The sequence below is a fragment of the Mustela nivalis genome, assembly GCF_964662115.1.
Source record: "Mustela nivalis genome assembly, chromosome: 9".
Taxonomy (NCBI): Eukaryota; Metazoa; Chordata; class Mammalia; order Carnivora; family Mustelidae; genus Mustela; species Mustela nivalis.
Genome location: NC_139028.1, coordinates 24,519,236 through 24,545,576, shown reverse-complemented (window position 1 = coordinate 24,545,576; position 26,341 = coordinate 24,519,236). Strand labels below are relative to the sequence as shown.

At 49.9% G+C, this 26,341-nt stretch overlaps 1 protein-coding gene across 1 annotated transcript in view; it reads right to left on the bottom strand.

Moving 5' to 3' along the window:
• The window catches only part of SORL1 (sortilin related receptor 1), a 151,298-nt gene that overhangs the window by 110,045 nt on the left and 14,912 nt on the right, over positions 1-26,341 (bottom strand). Inside the window, exons 2-6 of the mRNA XM_082683701.1 lie at positions 25,184-25,300; positions 18,877-19,002; positions 12,359-12,520; positions 10,678-10,745; positions 5,567-5,747 (exon numbers count right to left, since the gene is read on the bottom strand). Coding sequence (XP_082539827.1) covers positions 5,567-5,747; positions 10,678-10,745; positions 12,359-12,520; positions 18,877-19,002; positions 25,184-25,300 — 654 coding nt within the window. The remainder of the gene's footprint in view (positions 1-5,566; positions 5,748-10,677; positions 10,746-12,358; positions 12,521-18,876; positions 19,003-25,183; positions 25,301-26,341) is intronic.

Genomic DNA, 26,341 nt, shown 5'->3' with positions numbered 1-26,341 from the left:
ATATTTTATATATACATATTTATGATTTGCTTTTAAAATATTCAAAGAAAGGGGCACCCGGGTGGCTCAGTCGGTTAAGCATCTGACTCTGGATCTCAGTTCAGGTCTTGATCTCAGGGTTGTGAGATCAAGCCTCACACTGAGGTCCATGCTGGGCGTGGAGGCTACTAAAAAAATAATAATAAAAAACAAAATAAAATATTCCAAGAAAAAAATAACTCATGGGTACACTGCCAAAAAGAGATTAGCACATGTAAATAATATTGAGTCTGAATGAGGGCAACCGTGGTGGTCCTATAAACTGTGCTTTTAGACAGATTTGAAAACATGCATAATAGGGGCGCCTGGGTGGCTCAGTAGGTTGGACATCTGCCTTCAGCTCAGCTCAGGCTGTGATCCCAGAGTCCTAGGATCAAGCCCCCTGTCAGGCTGCTCAGTGGGAAGTCTGCTTCTCCCCCTACTTATTCTCGCTGTCAAATAAATACATAAATAAATAATCTTTAAGAGAAAGAAGAAAAGAAAACATCCATAATGAAGTTTCACAAAGTTAGTATTCATTGGAAGCACGTTGAGAACAGCAGAAAAAGGAACTCTGAAAATCCATTCATCCGAAAAGCAACAGGACCACTGACAAAAATTCTCCAAGTCAACTTTTTCAGAATTCGAAAAATTAAACAAAGGCTTGCCAAAACCCAGAGAGCACTTAGTGGAGAACAGTGTCAAAGCTCAGCAGGAACAGCCGACCTCATGGCTTCAGTCCCATCCCTTTCTCTCTGGCCCGGCGGTAGCCCTGGAAATGCACAGCCTCGCAGCTACGGGAACTGTGAAAACCAGCAGCCGCACAGCCCCTGCAGGGGACAGACTGTTGCCATGCCCAGCGTGAAAACCATGTTCTCGGGTCTTCTCTGCCTATAGAGCTCCCTGCACAAACAGACCTACAGCCAGCTCGCTTACAGAAAAACAGAGACAAATGGCCTATGTTTCGCATCACAGCTGCTGGAGCAACATGACAAAAGGCTCACTCATAAGCACGAAAGGAAAAGCTGAGGAAGTAGATGCTCCTGAGAGGCTTCAATATGCTGTGAAATGTTCTGGGGACTCTACAAGGTCACACACGCAAGAACTGTGAGTATGCTCAGGAGAGCAGTGAGAAGGGCCTAATGGCTCACGGCTGGGTCTGTGGAAGCAGGAACTGAAGGCTAAGGCAGAGCTGTAGGCTGCACCAAAGGCAGGCCCCACACCCACACTCCAAGGCCCTCAGCAAAGGCTATCAGATGTACTGATTCAAAGCATTTAAGAAAAATCTCTGTTTGATCATTAACTGAGCATGAAACCTAATTATCAAACATTTCATACCATCACAATGAAGAATACAAACTCTACAAATTAATGCAGGAAACTCACAGACAAAACAAACACAGGCAACAGCAGGAAAAGGCAACAAAAACCATTCTGGGAAGGGGCTACTCTGATACGAGCAGTTGCCGCATTATATACCATCGAAAATGTCTGATTTTCAATAAAAGAATGACAAGATCAAGCAAACCTCAAAGTATGTTCCTTACATAGACACAGCTCACACACACACACACACACACACACACACAGAGTCAATAGAAACTGTTTTGAGGAAGGCCCAGTATTAGACATACAGATGAAAAATTTAAATCCCCTATCATAAATATGCTTAAAAAATTAGAAGAAACCATGTCACGAGAATTCAAGGAAAATATGAGAACACAGTCTCACCAAAGAGAGAATATCAATAAAGAAAGAATATCAATAAAGAAACATTTGTACAGATACAAATTCTTGAGTGGGAAAGGACAATAAGTCACAAGAAAAAAATCACCAGAGGGGTTCAACGGGAGATTTGAAGTGACGGGAGAGAGAGGCAGTGGACCTGAAGACACATTAATTCTGATGAAACACAGATGAAATCTGAAAATATTATACTAGGAAAGAAAACAATTATAAAAGGTCACATGGTTTAAGATACTCTTTACATAAAATGTCCAGAACAGGCAATTCTAGGAGGCAGAAATAGGTTTGTCCTTGCCAGGGAGGGGAGGGGAACAGAATGGGGATGTGGGGGCTGGAATTAGATAGGGGTAAGCATAAACAACTCTGTGACTAAGTGAACAACCAATGAGCTATATACCTTAAAAGGGTGAATTTTATGGCATAGGAATTATATTTTAATACAGGTGTTATAAAAATTTATATTGAATGTATTGGTATTTTAGTTTTATTTATAATTTGTTGGGGTGTTATATTTGTTTATTGTTATTTATAATGTGTTTGGGTTTTACTGTTGCATATAAATTATATGCATTAAGCATCTATTTATACCTAGCTTTATGTTTACATACATTTAAGTAATGTTACGATTAAAAAAATTTGTTGGGACACCTGGGTAGCTCAATCAGTTAGGCCACTGCCTTCAGCTCAGGGCATGATCCCAGGGTCTTGGGATCGAGTCCCTCATCGGGCTCCCTGCTCAGCAGGGAGCCTGCTTCTCTCTCTGCCTCTGCCTGCATTTGCGCGCGCGCTCGTGCTCTCTCTCTCTCTCTCTCTGAGAAATAAATAAATAATATCTTTAAAAGAAAAAAAATGTTGTCAATAGCTTGGTTTTGGTCAGCTCTCCTAAAAAATCATGCTCCAACTGTGGTCTACTAACGTTTCATGGAGAAGCCCATAATCCTGCAATGATTACTAAATTTTCTTGTTATCTCTACCGTTAGAGACCTTAAATGAGCATAATGAAGATTAGAAATTGGTTTTCAATAGTGGTTGGTTGGTCAGAACAGCAAAAGTACAAATGAGCTCTCTCGGGAGATCAGTGGCATGCAAGATATTTGAAGTGGCCATTATATCCTAAAGATAATACTTGGGCATGAACAGCACGTAACAATTTAAGGAGGCTTGTAACCTGAACTCTTAGGGGTAATGCCCATGACTTATCAAGCTTTCACACGAGAGGATTCTGGTTGCCTGATGCCAACTCAAAGGGTAACAGCATCTTGCCTCTGCAACAGGGTTGGTTGTCTGTAAAGATCCATACAGAAATATTTTAGAGTCTGTGAGCCATCCTGCCTCCATGCAATTATTCAATTCTGCCACTGTGACATGAAAGCAGTGATGGACAACATGTAAGCAAATGAGCATAGCTGCTTCAATAAAACTTTATTGACAAAAACAAGTGAAGGGCCATAGTTTGCCAATCTCTGCTCTAGAACATTGTGTCTGGATCACCTAGAACAAGAGAGGAGATGCTGTCAAGCCCAACATTGGGTCTTTGTTTACTGATATACATTTATGCAAGAAAGGTGTGGACCTGGCTTTCATGATAAGCTGATGGTGAAGCTACAGACTCACTTCTCTCCAACATTCGGGCAACTACTGCTATCCACCAGAAAGAACCTAACAGCTCTCTATTGCCAAGTTAAGGAATCAATGTTGGTCCAGTCTACAGAAGTGCCTCATTGCTGCCGTAATGGCCTATCATTCTCATGTAGACTATTAAGACAAGTAAGTGAACTTCATGTCAAAAAACAAGGAATAAAAATCAAACTTGGGTTTAAAAAAAAAAAAAAAAAAAAATATATATATATATCTATCTCAAAGGGGGAGGAAGGGCACCCAAGCAGTTCAGTCAGTTGAACAACTGACTCCTGATTTCTGCTGGGGTCATCTCAGGGTCTTACAGCTAAGTCCCAAATTGGGCACTCTACTCCACATGGATTATGCTTGAGATTTTCTCTCTCCCTCTCTCTCTCTAATAATTAAGTAAAATCTTTAAAAAAACAAAAAAATCAAAGGGGCCTCAGACACAAAGCACATACGAAATAAGAGCCAGGCTAACAGGGCATCGGGGGATCCTGAAGAGTCTGACCCCGACTCCAGTCCAGAATCCAGATGGCTGTCCCCATGTGTTCTAAAAAGCTAACTTGCAAAAGCACTGTAATCATTCACGGTACTGGAAAAAAACCAAGAGTTAATCACCCAAAACCAATTTTCTGTGGTTCGCAATTAGCTCCTTGACTTTCCTAATTTGGTTTGAATCTGTTTAATATTAAGGTCACTCGGAATTCCCCAAACTCAGGCAGCCTGAGTGCTAAGCACACCCCAGATAAGAAGTTACACTTGCAAAAACCTCACGACACTCCCACGGATAGGGTTATCCAACCAAGGCCAATGTTGTTTATCCTTATGGCTCAGCAGTCTAATGTAATAAAAAGGAAGAAAATAAAAGGGGGAGAAACACTCATTTTACCATGCACTGCCAGTTGGGTCTCTTCCCTCATCAACCCACCCAATCTACAATGATCCTATGATAACAGAACTATTATCGAAAGCTTCTGCATGGGTTTCTGGCCGCTGTGTGTGCATGTGCGCAGGCATCCGTGTGTGTGTGTGTGTGTGACAGAGAGAGAGAGAAAGTGATAGGCAAGGCAAGAAAGGAATGATCCAACGCAAATAGCCTGACAGGAAAAAAACTACCATAATTACAGTGGCTTTAAAAAACATTTTGCAAAGTATGTAATAGGGAACCCACCCACACCTTCTCTCCTCATCCTAACCTTACTCTCTGCTTTCCTCTCTGGGGAGGTCCTCTCTCTACCCTAGAATCCTACCAAAGGGAGTGGCCTGCTTCTGCCTGACCAACTACCCACCATATATTTTAAGTGAGAATCTGGAGGAAAACATTACTCCTGACTTTGGTCCCTAAGGTTAACGGTGATGGAAAGCAAAGCGCCGGCCAGTTACCAGAGGCCATCTTCAGAGCCTGAGATCAAGGAGGGAATGGCCCCCATCAAGAAAAGAAGCTACGGCACTCCAAGAAAGTGGCCCAACTTACTCTCCTCGGGACGGTTTTTCCCTTTACACAGGGCAGTACAGCCATCACTTGCAACTTGAGACAGTCGCAAGGCAAGCCCTGTTAAACAATCAAGTCTAGTTTTAAATGAGCAACCCCTCCCCCAACCCCGTTCCAACATCTGGCTCCATCCAAAACATCAAATCAAGGGGAAGACTTTCCCAAGGGCTGAGAGTTAAGCTACTTACTGACAGCTGGAAGCTTAATCACTGCTTTTCTTAGAGCATTAACTCCCACTAGCCAATGACTACACATTCTATTAGCCATGGAAATTAACATGTGTCCAAAATTCCCAAAGACATTGGCCTAATCTGAAAGGAAATCGGGCGGTGAGATTAAAGCAAATTGCCACGGAGCCCTACCTCTCCTTTCCTTGCTCTTTTAATTGGGATTTCAAAGAAACACGTGTTTGGCAAGGATGCTCGATACCAGGAAACATCCACGTTCCGAGAGCCCAGAGGCATCCCGAATGGTTGTCTTGAGCTTCTCCACACCGCTGACCTCCTGGGACCATCCAAGCCCCAAGGGATTGTCCGTCTATGGCCAGTGCCCCTCAGTCAAGCTCCACAAGGCACCCGGATCCGGTCCCTGCACACACACGCTCACCGGCTCGATCCCAGAACGCCAAACCTTGGAAAGGAAACTCGGGGAAAGGAGATTCCACATTCCTCAGCGCCTTCAACTTACCACTACCTTTGTAGCAAACATGTACTTGTCCCGAATCTGAAAGTCCTTCACTTCCTCCAGGATCACTTCCTGGTTCTCTCGGGACTGGAAGAAGTCCGTACTTCGGAAAACCGTGGAGTAGCCAGAGGGTTCGTGCCGTTCCACGTAGATGGTGTTTGGCTTGTCATAGGGATCGATACCCCTGGAGGAAACAGAGAAGTTGCCTCGTTTAAGCAACAGGAGACACTACGTTTCCACCAGGCAGACAGCCAACTGGACCGGGGGGACACGATGGTGGGATCTACAAATGATACGCTCCCAGCTACAAACAGAGCCCAGTGGTTGCTCCTTGGCTCAGTGGAGAGGTAAAGGGATCGCCCTTGGTCAAGTTTTGATGTTGTTACTGCTCTCTTCGAAGCGCCCTGGGTGTCCCTCCAGGCAAGCCTTGGCCAATGCTTGAGATGAGCGAAAAGAAGGAAAAGTAAAAGGCGGGGTATTTTGGAATCAATAAGCATGGGACTGCTCGGGGCTGCCGGTGAGTTTCTGACCTCAAGCTGTAAAGCTCAGAGAAGGAAGGAGCGTGTTTTCCCAGGCCTCTAGAAGAAACCACATGAGGAACCAGTGAGCCTGACCTTGTGAACGGGCCCTGCCCTTTCTGTCTGTCTGTCCTGAGCTGCTGTTGCTGATCCGTGCAATCAGGACTCATCCTATCAGTACAGTCATGTTCTGTGAGGCTCCTTTGCAAACTTTCTCACATATACTGATCTCCCTGATACCCTTCAGAAATTCAGAGCTCACTACTCCCCGCTCCCCGTGCTCCGTCAACAGAGCACCCACCCCGCATGCACTCGGGACCTGCATGTCAAAATCCTACTCTTCCGAAGTCATTTTCAAGGCCCCTCTTCCAGGAAGCCCTCCCCCAAAGCTCTCCTCCCTTCTCCCAATACCCACCATGCACCCGCGCAGTGTTCAATTTCAACATTATGTGAGTTTCAAACAAAGGTAGAAAGCTGCTTGGGGTGGGTGGATTTTGGAATCACTCTCAAGACTTCATACAATGCTGCTTCTGATTCACAGTGATGCTTCTGATTCACCGTGTTCCTTTGTTCACCAAAATGTGTCTGAGCCTCCCAGAGAGAGCAGAGATCCCTTCAAAGGCCACGTCTTGTATTTCTTTTTGTCCTACAGGGCTCCCAGCTGACCTGAATCTTGCTGCCCTGAATCCGTGGACCACAGTACACGGTTGACTTGATCCAACTCCCTCGAGAAGAGGCTCAGAACTGGGTTCCACGCCACATAAGGCCCCCAGCCACAGCTGGGAGGAGGACTACTCTGCCTCAGGTTCCCTAATGCTCAACCAGATAGTAGGCCAGGTGTACTGCTCAGCTCATGGGAAAAATCAGGAGCGCCTCTGAGGGAGGCTACGGGGACGACCCAAGGAATGGCAGGATTCGCTTCTGGGCCTGTCTTTGCACATGTCTTTGCCTGTCATATGCATGATGGCTCTCAGGGTAAGGAAGGCTCGGATATAAAATTTCTGTAAAGATACACTGTCAAGAGCACAGGAAGGGAGGGAGGGTGGGAAGGAGAAGAGAGGGGAGGAAGGAAAGGAGGAAAGAAGGAAGGGGGAGACACGAAATAGAAACCAAAAGAGATGACTCTGGCCCCACAATCTGGAGTCTTAGCAGGGCCCTGGAGCAGCCAGCGGCCTTGGTCCTAGTGCAGGAGACAAACGCTCGTCATCAGACTTCCCGTGTGCGTATGTGTGGGGGTGGTGGCATGTTCTCTTCTTTTCCACAATTAGAAGTACTGATTAAAGTACTTCCTCTACCCTAGAGGATATGCAAATTAAAACAAAGCTGCTGGGTATTTTTAAAAAGGCAGAGAGAAAGGGACCTTTGCTCAGATAATTTTGAGACTGAGCTCACCTCTGCTCTTCCTTTCCTAAACAAAACCGGTATCTAGAGATAGAAAGACCTGTGACTTCCCTCCCAGTTCTCTTCTGTGATCGCTAGGTGGACCTCCCCTTTCCGAGAGCCCCTCCACCTCCACAGATATCTGTGACATGACCGATATCTCATGTCACAGAGGCCTAACCTCTGCTACTCCGCTGTCAAAAGCCTTCCATGATTTTCTCTTCTCTTTGCCCTCATTTGAAAATTCCAAGCCTTGCTCCATCTCTAAGCACAGTCCCCAGTCCTCACCTGGCCTCAGCTATAACCCTTCAGTGATGCATGCTCCCCAGGGCATCCTTGAGTCCCTCCCCCACAGCCCTTCCATGGTCCTGTCTTGCCAATCTCCAGCTCCGGATTCCATAGATCACTGGTTTTCTGGACTCCTGCTGCCCCGAGGCTGCAACACATTATTGAATAAATGTATGCCATTATTCTCGGAGAGGTTAGATTTCACTCTCACTTATTATGAGAACTCCTAGGGGAAAAATCCTCCAAATGGCCTGAAATGCCCTGACACCAGATACATAATTATCTAAATTCAGCAAAGCCAGCCCTTTCCCCTAAGACATCTGCATATGTGCACAGAAGGAAAAGGTACAACATTCAAATTCCCAAGTGTGATGTTCCTTTACTCAGTCATCCAGCCCTCTTAATATATGGTATATAAACAGAGAAAGGGCAATTTGTCCCCTTAAAACACAAATAAAGCAAAAGGAAGTTCTACGTACTCCTCAGGTAGAGGTTATACTTAGATAAGACTGTGGTCATAATTTCACTAAGACACACAACCTCTGCCCAAGTTAAAAAAAAAAAAAAAGGATCAGAAACAGCTGCCCTCTTTGAAGAGGAAATCCAATGGAGCCTCAAGATACTCAGCTCTAAGACCCCTCCTTATGCTCCCTCCATCTCTACTGTCCTCATTTACCAAGGAAGCAACACCAACTCAAAGACATTCCTCTGCAAACAGCTAAAAGAAGCACAGGCAGTATGTACTACTGCATTTAATGAGCACAAAAACTATATGGAAAACTCGAAACACATATGATAAACTAAGAATTACAAATGAATATACACATGTGATATCTCATGTCACAGAGGCCTAACCTCAAATATACAAAGAGTTCCTGGAAATCAATAAAAAGACTCACCATTCAATAAAAAAAGGGTCAAGGGTATGAAAAGATGTGTCATAAAAATAGAAATAAAAATGATTCTTAAGCAGTTAAAAGATGTTCAAACTCATTCATAATAAGAAAAACTCAAACTAAGACTATACTGAGATACTACGTCTTACCTGACGCATCAGCTGTGGAGAGAAGCACAGTTCTATATTACTGAAACGAGAGCAAATTTTGACAGTCTCCATAGATTTGGCAATCTCTACCAAAGTTACAATTTCAGTGCTTTATTCAGTGCCAAAACTGACCAAAGCCCCTGCTTCGGTGGAGCTTTCATTCTACCAAAGAGAGAAAGACAAATAATAAGCCTATTAATCCCATATTAGAATGTGGTAAGTGTTATGTAAAAAAAGAACAGATCACAGCACAGGAAATGACAGGGGAGTAGTTGCAATTTTAACAGGATCCTTAGGACAAGCCTCATTTAGAAAGTGTTATTGGAGCAAACTTGAATGAGGTAAGGGAGTAAGCAATAAGTGTATCTTGAAGAAGAACAGTCTAGGCAGGGAAAAAGCAAGGGCAAAGGCCCCATGGTAGGAACGTGCTTAGCACTGATCTGAGAGAAGTGATGGTGCATATTAAAGCATTCAAAGCAGAGAGAGGAACAACATGATCTGACCTGTTTATACAAAGATCAACCTGGCCATGTACTAAGAATTAACTGCAGAAATGGAAAGACCAGGTGGACAACTAACGAGTGACAGCAGTGGCTTGGAGTAAAGTCATGGCAGAGGAGTAGATCCTGGATATTAACCGAAGGTAGAGACAACAGGATTTCCTGACAGGTAGAAGGCGAAGCACGAAACAAACATGAAATTCAGGGACAACTCCAAGTTCTTGGCCTGAGCAGTGAGGAACTCAAATGGGGAAGGTTCCAGAGGGAGCTGACTGGGAGCACTGAAGGTCAAGGGTCAATGTGGGAGGAATCATGTTTGCTGAGTGGGAAGGGGTCAAATGACCCACTGACCCAGCAGGTCTGGTCCTAAGCATCTGTCCTGCCTGTTCGTCTGCATGTGTCCAAGAGCACCCACATCCTGTAACCATGAAAGGCCAGAAGCAAGGACCACGAGCACCAACCGTACGTACGTCTTCATGGCCAGCCCTGCTGACTTCCCTCTCCTTCTCAGAACCCCAACAGGGGCTCCCCGCTGCTTTCAGAATTCAGTTCAGATTCCTTTACCAAGCACTGTGGTTTCAGATACCAGTGTCCCTTCCCGGATATCACCCAACACACTGTCCAGAAGTTAGACTCCCTGTTCCCCACCCCAGCGCCTGGACACAAGGAACTGTCTCTGCCTTTGGCCACTCTGTTTCTGTCTGGCATCCCAGCCCCACACACCTGCAGGCCCCTCCTGTGACCTCCGGCCTCTTGCACATGTCTTGGCTCCTAAGCAACCTCCACCATGAACTGTCTGGGACCCTCCCGTCTGGAAAGACTATGTCCCCCCTCTGGCTTCTCCCGCTTACGTCTGTGACTTCTACACTCTTCCAGGATGTGTGTATGTGCACGAAACGCCTTTTCTTACCTCCTCAGCTACAGTCTCCTTAATAACTATATCCATAAATTATTCAACTTCTTCTACCCTAAAGCATCTAGCATGTTTTATATTCAGCAGACATCCAAAGAAAATACGTCATGAATGAACAAGTGAATGAATGTTATACAGTGAAAAATCCCACTTCTATTATCATGCTCGAAGAGTGAAGGTCTTTAGAAATTCTAATCCACGCAAGTGCCCCAAGACTCCCCTGGGTTCCCCAACGGACTGAAAAATGCAAAAGCTCCATCATTTCTTTCACAAATAACCTTCCTTTCTCATCCCCCACTGCCCTGTGCAGTGAGTGTGTTGTACTCGAAGCTCTAATTCCCAGGACTAAAATGTGCCTTTCTGAACCACCTGCTCCACATTTCAGGTGAGGGCAGGTCTGGCCTCCAGGAAGGAGCTAGAACTGGAGAAAGGTGATTACATAATTCAAACTTCTTAGATGGATGACTTACCAAGAAAAGGACTTCACATGTTCCTGAATCAGGATCCAGGTCTGGCCAAAATCGTCTGACTTCCACAGCTGCAAAGACCAAAAGGACAAAAAGGGATCAAGATGCAGGGATGCCTGAGTGGCTCCTTTGTCTGACTTTAGCTCATGTCATGATCCTGGGTCTTGGGTTCGAGTCCCACATTGGGCTCCCTGCTAAACAGGGAGCCTGCTTCTCTCTCTGCCAGCCATTCCCTTACTTGTGCATGCTCGCCCTGTGCTCTCTCTCTTTCTGACAAATAAATAAATAAAATCTTTAAAAAAAAAAAAAAAAAAGAAGAAGAAGAAGAAGAAAAAGGAAAAGAAGCAAGAGGCAGGCATAACCTGAACGGCACGGCCCTCAGACCGCACCAGAAGACCGCACCATAAGTAACACACAGTCTGTGAAGGCTGGCCAGGAGATCAGCAAGGCCAGCTTGGTTACTCCAAATCCGAACAAGAGTGGGGGTGGAGGGGGGAGGCAAGAGCTGTACCTTCCTGTTCCTCTCTGCAGTTAGTTACTAAGGCCTTAAGAACAGCTGTAAGGAAAAAATGAGTGGGGATTATCTTCCATTTACGGATCATCTGAAATTATAGTTTACTCGACACCAGCCATCAGGGGTAGTAAAAACAAAAGGATTACACTCTGTACTTTCCTGCTTTTCCTTAAAAACTCGTAACGGCCCACAGTGATTAAAGGTGAACAGAGGGGACCCTGGCTACGTGCAGAGGCAAAGAGCACCAAGGGGAACCACTTGAGTTCAAACGACACGGCCGAGAGTGATGAACTTGATGGTTTGGCCAAAGCCCCTGAACTCCCAAACATAGCACCTGAGCGTTCTTCCTATCCTAGAGACCACATATGAAGAAGCAGAAGACTAAAAATAACATTAATCCATCTACAGGGTCAACTGACCCAGCCCGTACTTAGGTTACTCCCTAAGGCAAGGAAAGGTAAACAGATCATGTTTTGGTTAAACAACCTGCGAAGAAAAAGAACCGTTCCAAGGTTCCTCAGACCCAAGCCATTCAAAACTCATCATGAATCCAATCCTACAGGGTCTGCCGGTTTTATGGGATTATACCAGACCAATAGCCTCGATTCGGCAAGTTTCAACCTTGAGATGTAAACCCTACTTGGGTTTTCTCCCCATCTCACTCTCCTTCAAATCCAAATTAAAGGAGAAAAATACACATATTTGTATTACAGGCATGCACACACACATACACATGTAGGGAAAAAAAATTTAAAGTTAATGGTAATTTCAAATAAGTGGTACAAAAGCAGTGAGTTTAAGGTGGGGGACGGGAAAGGTAGAACAGAAATTCAAGAAGAGGTCCCAGCAGAGCCCAGACTCTAGGCTTCCTTAGCTGGCTCTCCTGGATTAATTTCCAGAGCTTCGAGGTAGCCCCAAACCCACAAAGGTGCATCGATGCCAAGAAGGGCATGATGTTTGGCTATGAGGACCTGCGGAGCACTGGGCATTGTCCCCAGGGAGCTGGAAGGCAGCCAGGGAGAGATACTTCCCTCAGGCATGGGAAGTCAACTAGTGCAAAGGTTAGCTTGGCAGAGGAAGAGGTGTGGGGGGGAGTTCACCCAGAGGACACACAACCCACACGGGCAGGAACAGAAAACCAGAGAAGCAGGGTTCCAGAAGCTCCCTTACCTGCTTGTTGGGGTGAGACCTGTCAAAGCCCAGGAGAAGGTTGGAGGCCTTGCTGTGCAGGAGGAGATCGGCTGCCCGGAACGGGATGGAAAAGCCTTGGATAGTGTTGCAGAAGTCAAACGTGATCCAGAGGTACTGGGCGTAAGCATCTGCGAAGATGTACTGCAAGAGAAAAAAGGCGAGCTCAGCGCCCGACACCCTGTCTCCAGCGGAGTGTGCAGGGTCAGGACCCTGCAGGGACCCCACTTGGCCTCCACCCCATCTGCCGGCCAGGAGGAGATGCTGGCACACACCAAGCAAGGCTCAGGGAAGGAAAGGGTGCAGAAGAGGCTCCCCTGTCACTGGCTCAGCAAGCTAGTCAAGCCTATTTTTTCTTTGAACTGACCTGGCCATTCTCACCCTCTGGCAGGTCACTGAGGCACCATCAGAGGGCAGCGGGGACCCAGAAGGCCTGCTCTTCAGAGTGGCTGCACACAGATAACCCTGCTTCTCCCACTCCATCCTCTGAGCAGCTACGGAAGTCCCTATAATCACACCCATCTAGGAGGATTAGCTCCTTCTTCTGGCCACCGGGCCAGGGGACAAGGCAGCTCCAAGGACCAAGCTGCAGGAGGGACCGGCCGCCTCACTTGGGGGCATGGCAGGAAAAGCTCTGGTGGGCAGGGCCTTCACCTGACTTAGCCCTGCCCAGGTGAGCAGCTCTGAACAAGTAGGACCGCACAGTGACTGCCAGCCTAGAGGGTCCTCCAGGAGAAAGGACCACGGCAATTCAACTTCACAAACGTCCGTGGGCTATCCCCCATGGACCGGATGCTGCGGGCGCCACAGTGAAAACCCAGAATCCTTGCAGTCTCGCATGCGAGAAAGACAGACGTGACCGTGGGTGACTGTAACTCTGGGGGAAATGAGATTCTGCGCGGAACCACAGACGGAGTCCCGTGAGAGCGCACGGTCCAGAGGAGTCCCAGTTTGGGAGCTCAGAAGGGAAGCAGGGAAGATCTGGCCCTTGGAGGGCAGGCAAGACTTCCAGAGGGATAGAACATCCGAGTGGAGAGCAGTATGAGTTCGGGAACACAGGGGACAAAGGTAGAGCACAGACTTGAGGACGGCCAGGAGGGCCTGCGGGAAATGTCTACAGAGGGCAGCAGGCCTGGAACACACAAGAGAGGTGGGAAGGGCAGCCCCTGCTCCTGGAAGGGCGAGGGCAGCCCAGTGGCTCACCGTGGCCAGAGCAAGGGGGACCAGCTCTCAGTGCCCACCAGTCCCTAAAATTCCAGAAATTGACAATCCAAAGGAATCCACCCCAACACACTTCTCCTCCCTGACCGCAGCTGACCAGATCAATCTTCTGCTCAGAATCCTTTTGGCACAAGCAGCGAAGGCATGTCCTAATACTCGTGCCGGTCTGCACGCTGCGTCCACGTTCTCGCTCCTCCGCCCTTGGCTTCTCCCTCCCCGATTCCCAGGAGCACATTCCACGTGTTCTTTCTCTCGGGCTCCTTCCACGGCCTCTAACGCCGAGCTCCAAACTCCGCCAGAGCCTCGTTAAATCTAACCGTAAAGGCGAGCGAATGTTTTGAAAACATAAACGACCACAAGCAAATGCAATGTTGTAAAAACAATTATGATCCTTAAAGGACCATCATCATTTCTGGCATAAGAGGCGTTCCCTAGAAATACCGGAGCCCCTTTTCCTGCTCTGAAACCAGCTCAGTTACCAGGGAATGGAGTGCTCTCGGTTTAGAAAGATTTCTCCAGAAACCTATTCCATCGTTTCTAGGGGTTTCACATTTGAAGACATAAAAGTCATGAAGCCGGTTATAAAACGCATTATCTGTCATTCACAATGACAGCTCAATGTGCCCAGAACAGGGGCACCTGCCTGGCTCAGGCAGTGGAGCCTGCGACTCTTGATCTTGGGGTTGTGAGTTCGAGCCCCACGTTGGGCACAGAGTTTATCAGAAAAGGGAATGCGTCACGAGCACGTACTGTGTGCTGGGCACGGAGCAGACAAGCTGTGCGGCCTCAGCTCACGCTCACCCTAGCCTCATTCCATCCTTCTGGTACTCACAGCCAGGCCCTCCTTTGGGTACAATCTTATCCTATCCTCCTTCACTAACCAGGACGCGGGAGGGCAGAGAGGTTAACCGGCCAAGGTGAGCCAGGAAGCAGCACCTACAGCCGTGTCCGGCTGGTTCGGAGCCCATCCCTTCACCGTTCACCCAATCTTTTCTTCTCTCCTCCAACAAAGAGGCAGAACTTGGGGAATTTCAGGCCAGGTGTCACCCTGTGCCCCGGGGCTCATCCACGTGCCTCCCTCTCTCAGTCGGCTCCCCGGGCTTGTAGAGGGAGCTCCCTCCCCTGGCCTTGGGCAACGCCATTTCATGCCAAGCCTCCGAGCTCCGCACCTGACGGGCCCATCCTTGACTCTCCTCTGGCTCCTTCTTCGTCCGCCTCCACTCCCCACCCCCGCATAACCTCACCGCTCTTCCGTCTGCTGCAAACCTGCTCCATTGTCCACAGGCCCCATGCAGCTTCAACTACCACCGCCGAGATCAGGCATGTTGGGACTTTTAATCTACAGTCTGATCCTGACTTCGGACCTGACCCTCCTTAGCATCTCCCCTCTGATGCACTGAAGAGAGTCACTACATTCACAACGGAGACCTCTGATACCATCCTGCCATGCCCCAAGCTCTCCACACACTACTCAGGCTCCGGGCCTGAGTCCTCACGATGAGAGCTGGGACTTCACTCTACTGCCTGGCCTCGGCCCCATGTCCCATCCGCTCCCCATCTAGTTATGTTTTCCTCTTCATATCTCTGCTCTCCTTTGCATCCCCAGTGCTACCTATGTTGTGAACTCCCTGCTAGAGCTTGTGAGCAAACTGAGGCCGGGCACTGGGCTTTTTAGGCCCCCTTGTGCCATCCCAGGCTTGGCAAGAGGGTGATAGGAACTTCGGCTGAGGAACCAGGCAGCATCATGTCTATATTACCATGACTCCCTCATGACTTCCTGACCCCTCTCTTATCTTTCCCCTTTCTGATCTATCCTGCCTCTTGCCAGGACACACGTTTCCCTAAAAGACTCTATGTACAATGAGTCCCCTACTCAAAGATCCTTCCATGGCTCCCCACTGTCTTCGAGGAAAAAAGCAAACTCCTCCATCTTCAGCTAGAGGCCTGCCTCGTATCTCAAAGAGGCCCAGGGCCAACCCTCCATGCCTGAGAAGTGAGTCTCCCTCCTGCCTGTACAGAAGCCACAGACGCCTTGACATTGCCCATGGCCGCCTCCCCTTCAAGGACTCCCACCAACTCTGCTCAGCTACTGGAATCACACCCGTCCTTGAAGCTCCATTTCCAATCCCAAGTACCCCGCGAAGCCTTTCCTCCTCTGACCTGACCTCACTCAATCCCCAGCTGCGCCCCTCCCCCGCTGCCGCTGTGACTTCCCACCATCATGCAGGCATGCCGTGATGTAACAACATGAGCACAGGACAGGAAGTACAGCATGTCCCACTCTGCCTTGAGGTCCCCTGACTGCCTGCCGTCCAGTCTCCTCGAGGCCAGCCCCAAAGATGTGCCAGCAGAGCCGACCTACCGGGTGCTTCCTAGACTGTGTGATGTCAGAAGTGCCCTCAGACACACCCACCTCTCCCGTCCTGTTTGCAATCATGCAATGTTCAGCTTTGGGCTTAAAATGATGTTTCCTCTGAAAACACAAAGACCTCTAGACGTATAACATAAGCTACAGAACACACCTCCATGTTCGTATAAGTGATTCTCTCCGGGTCTCAGTGGGGGAACCAGGAGCATGATGACATGGGAAGAGGAGGCAATGAAGGAATGTACCTCCAGGAGAAGAGAATGAAGGGAAAGACAGAGAGGACTACCTCTCAAGGTTGGGAAGCCTAGCTGCACACTCTAGGGCTTTCTGGAAGGAGCCTCAGACGTACTGCTTAGCTGACCTCAGGTGCGCCACGGGGCCAGCAGCACTCCCAGGCAGCCCAGGCTGCGCACTGCTTCAGGGAGGCGGCACACAAGGCTGAGAAGAAGGAAGTGGGGCTGCTGGCAGGTGCAAAAATAGACCCAAACCCTCACATGACCCCACAGCCACTCCATTTCCATCACAAAGCAAAACCACTAGAGCAGAGCTCGCTTGCCTAACCAGCCCTTCCCTTCCCCTTCCACAGGCATACCCCCTTCAAGGTTCCACGGGGCCCCCGGGTGACACCCTCGCCTATTCAGGCCATTGACCACAGTCATTTCAAACCCTGCTCCCTGACCACACCCTCAGGTCCTCACACGGGGGATGTGCCCGGGCCCAGCGGGCCTGGTGGTGTCAACAGCGAGGCACCTAGCCTGTGTGATTTTTCTCAGGAAGTGGCAGGTCTCGTGAGGCAATGCACCTTCCAAGGTAAAAGTAACAGAAGAAACCGGCACAGTGAGAGTCACAGCTTCCTTCCTGAGAAGATGGGGAGGGGTAACGACTTTCTTTGGAGAACTAGAAACTCAGCAGAGAAGACTGCCTCTCGAACCCCACTCAGTCTGCTCCAGGCCTATGCCCCACAGTGTCACTAGGTTTTCCTGTGTCACTAGATTTTCCAAGAAGGCGGCTCCTCTTTTGTCTCCCCACCGGCTCCAAAGTAGGTCCATCTCTCCAGTGAGAAAGCCAAGACGCCCCACCTCCCACATTGGGAGGGCCCAGGCTGAAGGCATGCCCTGGCCTTCCCGTACCCCAAACTCCTTGACAACCACCCCTGGTGTTCTCTTCTTGCATGCCCCAGTGCCCTTGCTCCTTCTCCACACCTGATGCTCCAAAAGCCCCTCTCCCCGCTGCACGAACCCGCTCTGCAAGCCCAGAACTTCGTCTTTCCTGTCTTCTGACTACTCAGATGTGGATGTGGGCCCAGCAGCTGCTCACCACAACCCATGACAAGCAGGAAGTAAGTCAGAACCTGCTTAAAGACATCTGTGCCCTTGTGGTAGGAGGTGAAGGCGAGGGGGCAGAGGGAGCTGAAAAAGAAGATTCCAAGGGGACCACAGACACAACTGCAATACGAGTTAGCTCTAGGACAGCATATAAAAGATAAGGATAATAAGGTGAGTCATCCGAGTGTTATCTGCTGCTTGCAAGGCAGGAGGCATACAGATCTCTCCAGGGGAGATGGGGCACAGCCAGCAACCTGGACCCTGGGGCAGGGAGCCTCACCTCTTGGAAGCCAAGAGCACACCGGGCAGCAGGGGACACCTAGCTCTGGGAGCGCGAAGTCCCAGACCTGCCCGACCAAACGCGGCGGTAGAAGCCAGTGCAGATGGCTGGCAATCTTGTCCCCAGAGCCAAATCCCTCCAGCACCTCTTCCTTGCTTTTCATTGTGGAGTGAGTTAGGGGAGTGAGGGCGGGGAGCTGTTCCTAACTGCTGCTCTGCTTTGAGATCATCAGGCAGGGCTAATATTAACCAGCACGTAGTAGTTATTCCAGTCTAAAAAAAAAAAAAAAAAATTGTTTCTATACCCGTTAGTAAATAGCTGCTTCCTTGAAACCCAAGAGAGGCCCCTCCTAAGCACCAGCGGCCTGGTGCCTTCCCCAGGGCCTGTCCACCATCCAGCAACTAAAAGGTTAATGTCCGGCCAGGCAGGGTAGCCTTCAGGACCTAGCTCCCTGTGGACGGGCTCTGTTCCACTCGGCTGGTACCATTCCAGCGGCTAAAGATTTTTAATACAGGCAACCCGAGAAGCCAGTGGTGGGGGGCACCTGGCCAGAAGACCCTGAGGGTCTTGTTCCTTTCTGGATGAGCAAAGAGCAGCAGCTTCCCTTCCCTCGAAGCTCTCTGATCATCCTTAGCAGCAGTCATCCTGCTTCTGGACACGAGCTAGGGCTCCCCAGAGTGGGGAAGAGAGCAGTCAAGTAACAACTGCCCAAGCCACAGAGACCTAACCTCGCAGGCTGCCTCACTCCTGCCCTCTCGCCTTCACCTCCCCTCCATCTCTCTGGGGGACCCAGGGCCATCTCAAATCACTGCCTCCTCCACAACCAACTGCCCGGGTTCTATGGCAGAAACAGAGCCCCGGGCCAGCCAGCTGGGAAAACAAACACAGACACAGCAGTATCTGCCACCTTGCCTCGATGTTCGTTCCTAGACCGGTACAGGTTGGAGGGAGAGGGGCGCGTGCAGGCGTGAATGCCCACACACGCTGGTGATGCCCCAAAACCACGCATTCGGCAGGCACCCTGGAAGACGTGCAGCACACGGGTGGTGAAAGTCCCAGAAAACCCATGTAACACTTTTGCCGTCTATGAGATGGGCAGCTCATTGGTTGGCAGATTTTCTTTCTTCGTGTTAGCCTGACACTGCTTGTCCGGGAATCCTGCCTGGCCAGCACCCAGCCTGCCTGATCACACACGAGATGACGACAAGGAGCTCCTTCTCCCAGTCCCGCCTCGCACCCTGAGCACGGCAGTCATCCCCCAATTCAGCCCCATGAAGTTCCGACCGGCGGGACGCCGCCCCCTTACGCGCTTGTTGTCCGCGGGGCTGTGGTAGAACTGGGCAATCACCGCCTCACTGTTGTTTCCCACGCCGAAGCTCAGCTTCTCGGAAATTCTCTTGAACGATTTCCCATAGTCGTAAGACACGTACACCTGAGTCAGGGAGAGAGGACAAAGAAGAGCTGGTGAGAATTGTGGCCAAGAGACCGCTCCCTCCGCCCGCACCTGCCAACGTCCTGCCCCGGATCCCGAATGGCACTCCCAGCAGGTCCCTGGTGTCAGGATGCGACAGATGGAAAGAGATGACGTGCCCAGGAGAAGCGGGGCACCCCTCCACCCGCCACCCCAAGCGTGTGGGGAACAGGAAGCCCGGGGAGCACCGCAACCCCTTGCTGCCCAGGGGACACAGGCTCCTTTCTGAGGCCAAGATGCTTCCCTGCAGGGACTGTCGGGGGGACTCATGGATGGAAGCAATGACCTCCTCCCCACGGCCAGGTTAAATGTTGAGCATCCAGAGGCAGACAGAATGTGGATGTCCAAGGGGGAGGGACAGGGAACTTGTTTTGCCATCTGTTGAGATGTCCCCAAAAGGTAATATAATTCTTCAACCCTCTGCTGGGGAGGTCTGTTCCTACAACACTGCAGAGGATGAAAAAGGAAACCCTCCCAGGCCTCCACAGAGAAGCCCACGAGACAAGAAAGAAGGTACTGAGTGACTCACTACGCACCAAGGTTGAATATATAGGTTCAAGATACCCTCCCGCCCCAGCACTCAGGCTCGCTGATGCTGCCACCCAGGGTGGCGGGGAATGGCCATGGGAGCCCGGCACGTGCCGGCACGACGGACTTCTCCCCTGCTTGCTGGGCTCTGGCTACCCCGCAAGAGGAACTGTCAAAAACGCAAGAGGAACTGTCATTCGCGGGTGCTTCCTAGGGACCAGACACCATACCACCCTCTCCGTGTGGAAGAGCTCTGGACGCTCTCCCCACAGCCCGTTGTTGCAAAGCCAGTTATTAAAATCACTTTACAGATAAGGCCGCAGGGGTTGAGGGGATTAGCTGCTTGCCAAAGAAAGAGAAGGGAAGGAGAGGCGTGGAAATGTGATCCAGGCTGCCTGCCTCCAAAGCCAGAAATCCCAAAGCCATCACACCTCAGGTAGCGAGATAGAAGCCACCAGGTATTTCACACCTAGACTGACTACCTAGGCGACGTGCAATTAACGTAATCAGGGAATCAAAAACAAGGCTGACAGTCGAAGGCTTAGTTAGGATTGCAGTAAGTTCGAAAGGAAAATGACAGGTGAATCCCAACAAGAACGGGAACGCCTGGGCTCATCCCAGGAAAGGTACTACCACCAGGGCCCACTGATGCCACAGCAAACACATCCAAAGGGTCTGTCGCGAGCCAGGGGCTGTGCTAAGTGCCAGACAGGCAAAGACGTGGCCTTCATACTTGCTGTAAATGTGCAAATGTTGGTAAGCAATAACCCTTGTAAAGAATGAACTCACACGGCAGGTACAGAGGGAAGCGGGAACGCACATGGGGCGTTAATATTTATTAGATGTAAAGGTTAGAAGAGCACAGATAGAGCCTCTGCCAGTATCTGGGCCACAGTGGCAGAAACCTCATTATGAACGTCATGCTTACAACACAGCGTGTGTCCCCAACTACCAAGCAAGCAGGGAGGGGCTGGCATCAAAGGAGCTTTAAAAGGCAGCAGGTTGAGAAGCTCACAGATGATCTCAGTGGGTAAAAAGACAAAGTGATCCCTCCTCACTTCCAGTCTCCTGCCCCAGAACGGACACGGAGGGGCCCTGTTAGGTTCAGATGTCACATGTAGGGAACAGACGGCTTCTCAAAAAGGGAACTCGGCCCCCTCCAGCTCCAACATTCCCCAAATTGATACTCCACTGGGAGTTACCTCCTTAGAAGCACAGAGGTGATTATAAGTCGTATTAGGGTATCACTTTTCAGTATATATTACTGCTCTTCATCTTTAAAAACTCTGCCTCCCTCAGTGTACCCAGAATATCACACGTCCTCAGTAAAGATCTCTGGAATTACATGTGATTCAAAACCACGGAGTGAGGTAAATGAATGTGTCCCACAGACATATAAAAGAGAGTGACATGAATAAACCAGTGAGTGAGTGAATGAGGGAGTATTTCCATTTAAAGGATGACTGGGGCACCTGGGTGGCTCAGTGGGTTAAAGCCTCTGCCTTAGGCTCAGGTCATGATCCCAGGGTCCTGGGATCGAGCCCCCCATTGGGCTCTCTGCTCAGCAGAGAGCCTGCTTCCTCCTCCTCTCTCTGCCTGCCTCTCTGCCTACTTATGATATCTCTCTCTCTGTCAAATAAATAAATAAACTCTTTAAATAAATAAATAAATGATGACAAAAACCAAGACTCAGAGAAGTTGAAGACCAGCCCAGGGTCCTACAGCAAGGAAGTGACAAAACGTAGTGGGTTTCCTCCAGTCACCGGTCCAGCTGTCTGTCCACTCTTGCAAGTTACCCTCCCAGGAGAATGCTGTCTGCTACGGACATGCGTTGCTCTGTTAACGGGGGTGATCGTACACTGGGGCTCCAGGCTGGGCAGCGGAAGGAGTGGGGAACAGACGGGGTAAAACACCAACTTGAACAAAACACAGATTTTGGGGCACCTGGGTGGCTCAGTTGTTAGGCATCTGCCTTCGGCTCCAATCATGATCTCAGGGTCCTGGGATCGAGTCCCACATTGGGCTCCTGCTCAGTGGGGAGCCTGCCTCTCCCTCTGCCTCCCCCTGCTTGTGTGCATTCTCTCTCTCTCTGTCCCTCTCAAATAAATAAACAAAATCTTTTTAAAAACACCCCCCCCAAAAAAACTGTTCTTTAATATGCACCTGTAAACAATCTATATCTCTTTATGGCTTCCACTGAATAGAAGCTAAGAGTAAGTATGTCAGGGCCCATCCTATACCTCAAGACTCTTGTAGATGACTCATCGACCTGCCTTCTCTTCTCCAGGTCAAACCAACCCAATAAATTCTTTCCCCTTTTAAACACCGTAATAATGAGAAGGAAGAGGAGCAAGGAGGGGAAGAGGCAGCAGGGACAGCGGAGGCGGGGAGGCAGGAAAGAAGGGCTGAAATGCACAGAAAGCAGCTCCTTCGCACCAGTGCTTCTCAAACCGTATTACGCCTACAAAGCACGCAGCACAACGTGGGTCACAATGCAGACTCTGGCTCGGGAAGTCTGGAGCAGAACCTGAGATTCTGCCTGTCTAACCTGCTCCCAGAAAAACACGCCCGGCTGCTGATCCACAGACCACACTTTGGCAAGCAAGGTTTTACAAGTATTATCTCACAGACAAATGAGAAGACCAACAGCAGGTTACTGACTCGGCTCAAGGTCTGACTGCTAACGAACGGCAGAGCCCGGATTCAACCCCAGCCGTTCTGATTGCAGAGCCAGAGCTCAGCAAGACAACAGCTCCATGGGCTCCCAAGGTCTGCCCTGTTAGCAAGCTAGCCAGTCCTGGCCCTGCTCCCCAGTCCATCCTGGGGGGGCGGGGGCATCATAATGTCACAGCAGTCTGGGTACAAAGGCAGTGGACAGTGGAGTCCTACCACTCCTGAAACCTTCCCTGGCCGATTCAGACCTTCCAGGGGACGCAATCTCTAGAGAGCTCCTTGGCCAATGAAGTTGCACCTTTGCAAAATACATCAGGAGAGGGCAGAAAGAGACATGGGGAGGCTCCAGATAAACAATATGCATGTCTCCTTCCATCGGCCGGACTTCTCAGGGAAAACGATGGCCCTCCTTTTGGAAGGCAGCTGCCGCCCTTCATGGCATCACACTTGCTACTGGTTCATCAGGACAGTTTTTGGGGTTTTTTTCCTGCTGAAACGCAAACCCTCCGGGATTCCAGCTTCCAGATCCGTCCCTTTTTAATGTACTGATTATGCATGACTTGGCCATTCTCCAACACTCACACAGCTCCTCACTGACACTTGTCCCTTCCCTCCTGGGCTGCTGATGGGGCCTCCTTACGAGCCGGGCTCCCGGTCTTCTCACAAGAGAGTCGGGATTGCCACGACGCCCGCACCACCAGCTCTGGCCTCTGAGTCATAATTTCTTTCTATGTTAACTTTTCACATCAGAACATCTCCATTTCAGCTGCCAAGTCTTTAATACAGCCTGTGTACAGACAGCAGAGAAATCTCTGCCACTCCCATTTATTATCTCCAAGCTCGGCGTTTCCCTTCCATGCAATCGTATCGCGTATTTCATTATGGGATGGTGTCCTGCGTCCAACGTTCAGTGGCTTCTCGGTAAGAGACGCCCAAGTATTCAGACAGAGTGAGAATGGGGTTTGGGCAGACTGGCCACATGTGGGGAGACCAATGGTACAGGTTCACCCTGGCCTGAGGAGGCTCCCAGGATGCAGGACTCCAAGGGCTGAAACGCAGAGGAGGGGGTCCTGCTGGCAACAAGATACCCTCACACAGCAAGCCCATGGTCAGGTCTCCAGAGCCGCCGCCCTCCTCCTACAGACAGGCTGCGTGACCTTGAGCAGGCCACTCAATGTCTCCAGGCTCCTGTTTGTCCAGCAAAACCATAAAACAACACTTAAGGTCTTTTACCTATCTCATTTATATATATATATATATATACATATATATATATATATATATATTTATAATTACATGTATATAAATATATACACATATTTTACCTAGACAAAGAATTCTTTTAAACATATGAAAAGCCAAAGGCAGTCTTCTCAACAGCACAGGGCCCGCAGCTATTTCCTGAGCTCAGAAGGGTAGCCATGAAGGGGCACGCAGGCCAGGACCGTGCTGAGTCTACACGCAGGTGCCCACGGCCCTTAGGAGTTCCAGCCCTGCTCCAGAACACGATATCCAAACTGGCCGTCACTGACTATGGCTCCCACCAGCCCCTGCTCAGCGGCCGCATGGGACAAAGGTCTGCATCACAGCCCTTCCGCTGCCCTCCCTGTCCGTGGCTGCCTCCACGGAACCTGCTAGAAAGCGGCCCCCAGTGCTACCTCCAGGTGTCTCCCTCGGCGCACAGGCAAGCTACCCAGCAGGGACACAGACAGGGCTCTCACAGGGACCAGGTCTCTACTCCAGAATCTCGAGGGTGTCCTTCGGGCTGATGTGACAGAGCTAGCAAATTCACTAGGAGGCTCCCTCTGGCCAGGGAGCAGAGTGAACAAAGCTCCCCACTGTGTTTCTTTGTCCACAGGCTTCACCTGCTGCCACGTCAGTCCCTGACCCCAGGCAGGGCTGCTCCTCTTCCCACAAGGGGACGTCTGGAGCCGGGACCACACACTGGGACCCAAGGACCAGCTCTGACCCTCAGGGGGATGGAACTTGGAGCCGGGACCACACACTGGGACCCAAGGACCAGCTCTGACCCTCAGGGGGATGGAACTTTGTAAACTTGTACTTGTACAAACGACACATAAGCTGCCAACCTGTAAGACTCAGCAGTTTTCATGTAAAAACCCAGACCTCTGAGTTCCTCTCGGAAATCAGATCTGGCAATACTGGGCCCTTCACGGCAACCAGAGCCAAGACCGATGACAGCAGCCCCACACGAGCACCAAATCCCTTCTACCTCCTAGCCTCTCTTGGACACAGCGACCAAGGATCAATCGCCACATTCAAATTAACACGCAGGGGAATGCTTCTTGAACCTGGCACGTCTCCCAAAGTGGGAAAACGACACGTTGTCCCAGAACACCACACGCTTCAAGAGAAATGGGAGAAACCATTCTCCTCCCCAGAAGAAAGGGTGTAGGGACCAGGGAGGGAGGCTTCTCCTCCACTACCCACCTGGTCTCTCAGGGGCCTTTCAGTCTGTGACCCTTGGTCTCTCGTCTTCAAAGCACCTAAACTCAAATGCTATAGAAGCCAACTGTGAAAACTGAGAGTGGGAGCACAGGTTGTCAAGAACCCAGCCAACCGGAAGGGGTCCCATCAGGCTCTGTGGCGGACGGACAACTCGGCCCAGAACGTGCTTCTGGCACTTTCTGGAGCAGACCCAACCACCCAGCTCAAACCCTATCACTTCACAAAAGTAACCACATGTCGCGTGGATCTCATTGCAAAAGAGCCCACGCCTCCCTCTGTTCGGCAGACAAGGGGTATTTATTGTTTTCCAGATTCTCTTCCATGTTGTAAAATGTATCCCATCCATTCAGTCTCCAATCAACCACTTTTCGTTTTTGTTTTTGTGTTTTGCTGGCACGATAACCCCGCCAGATTCCAAGAGGGCAGGTTGGTGGCCTCCACGAGGAGTGCCCAGACCATAACCAATACTTACATCACTGCTCCTGGGCCTGGACAGGGCCAGGCTGTCCCGGGCCAAGGCCACGATCACGTTGCTCTTCTCCCCGGCCCAGTGCACCACCATCTGGTTGTGAGAATCATTCAGACTAACCTGAAAGAGATCAAACCGACACAGGAGTTAGGACCCAGAATGAGTGAGGGCCATGATATTCTAAAGCAAGACTCTCTCTCTTCCTTTGTCACTCGGAAATAGCTAAGCTTCTGGGATCTGGAGCAGGGGACCAGGGTGGCCTATTTTTCCTCCAGTGCAGATTCCACAAGACACAACTTCCCCCAAGAAGAAACACAAATCCCCTGCATTTTGGATACAAATGGATGGCAAAAAAATCTCCTTCCCAGGCTCTCTCTGGCATAACCATGTCTTGGCTTATTCTTGCCTTTGCGTAAACCAATCTCCAGTTACTTTCATCCCTAACCCCTACGTGGGACAGGCACTCCTAAGGCCTTGAAGCCAAAACACTGACACATCTTCCTCACTCAGAAAAAGTGCACCAGCCAGAAAGACCACATGCTTTCCAACCTCCATTCAAACCGGTGCCCTGTCCGGCTGACAGGTGCTGAGCTCCTCGCACGGAGGAACAAGAGAGAACCATCATGGTACAAGTTTTATTTAATTCGTTTTGAACTGTCCCAAGTAAGGAAATATTTTCCAGGGCTCCCCAGAAATGACCTTCGAATTCTGGCTAACAGTAGTTCCCAGACTTCTGAGTTTTGTAAACCAGGAAGATGAAAAATAATGAGAAAGGCCAACACAGGACTGGTCGGCCAAGTCTATTTTGCCCAGTAAGGACATTAACAAAAACAGCCACTGTGTCGAGCCTGACTTGCTGTTCTCTGAACCGGTTTCCTCTGCTCCCTGGAGACAGAGCAGACTCGTGCCCAGGCTGCCTTGCAGTGGGGTGTGGCCTGGGACTGACTTTTGGCCACCAAACATGGGGGAAGGCCGCCAGCCCCAGCCCCTGTCAGCCCTCTGCTTCGTTCCCACCTGCAGGGCCCATGCAGGATTCCAGAGCCCGGACGAGACTGGAACCACAAGAAGGAAGGAGCCCCCATCCCCAGTGAGGAAGCCCTCCACTGGTCAGTAACACTCACTTGGAACTCCCCACAGTGCGGGATCCCTTTACGCCCTGAG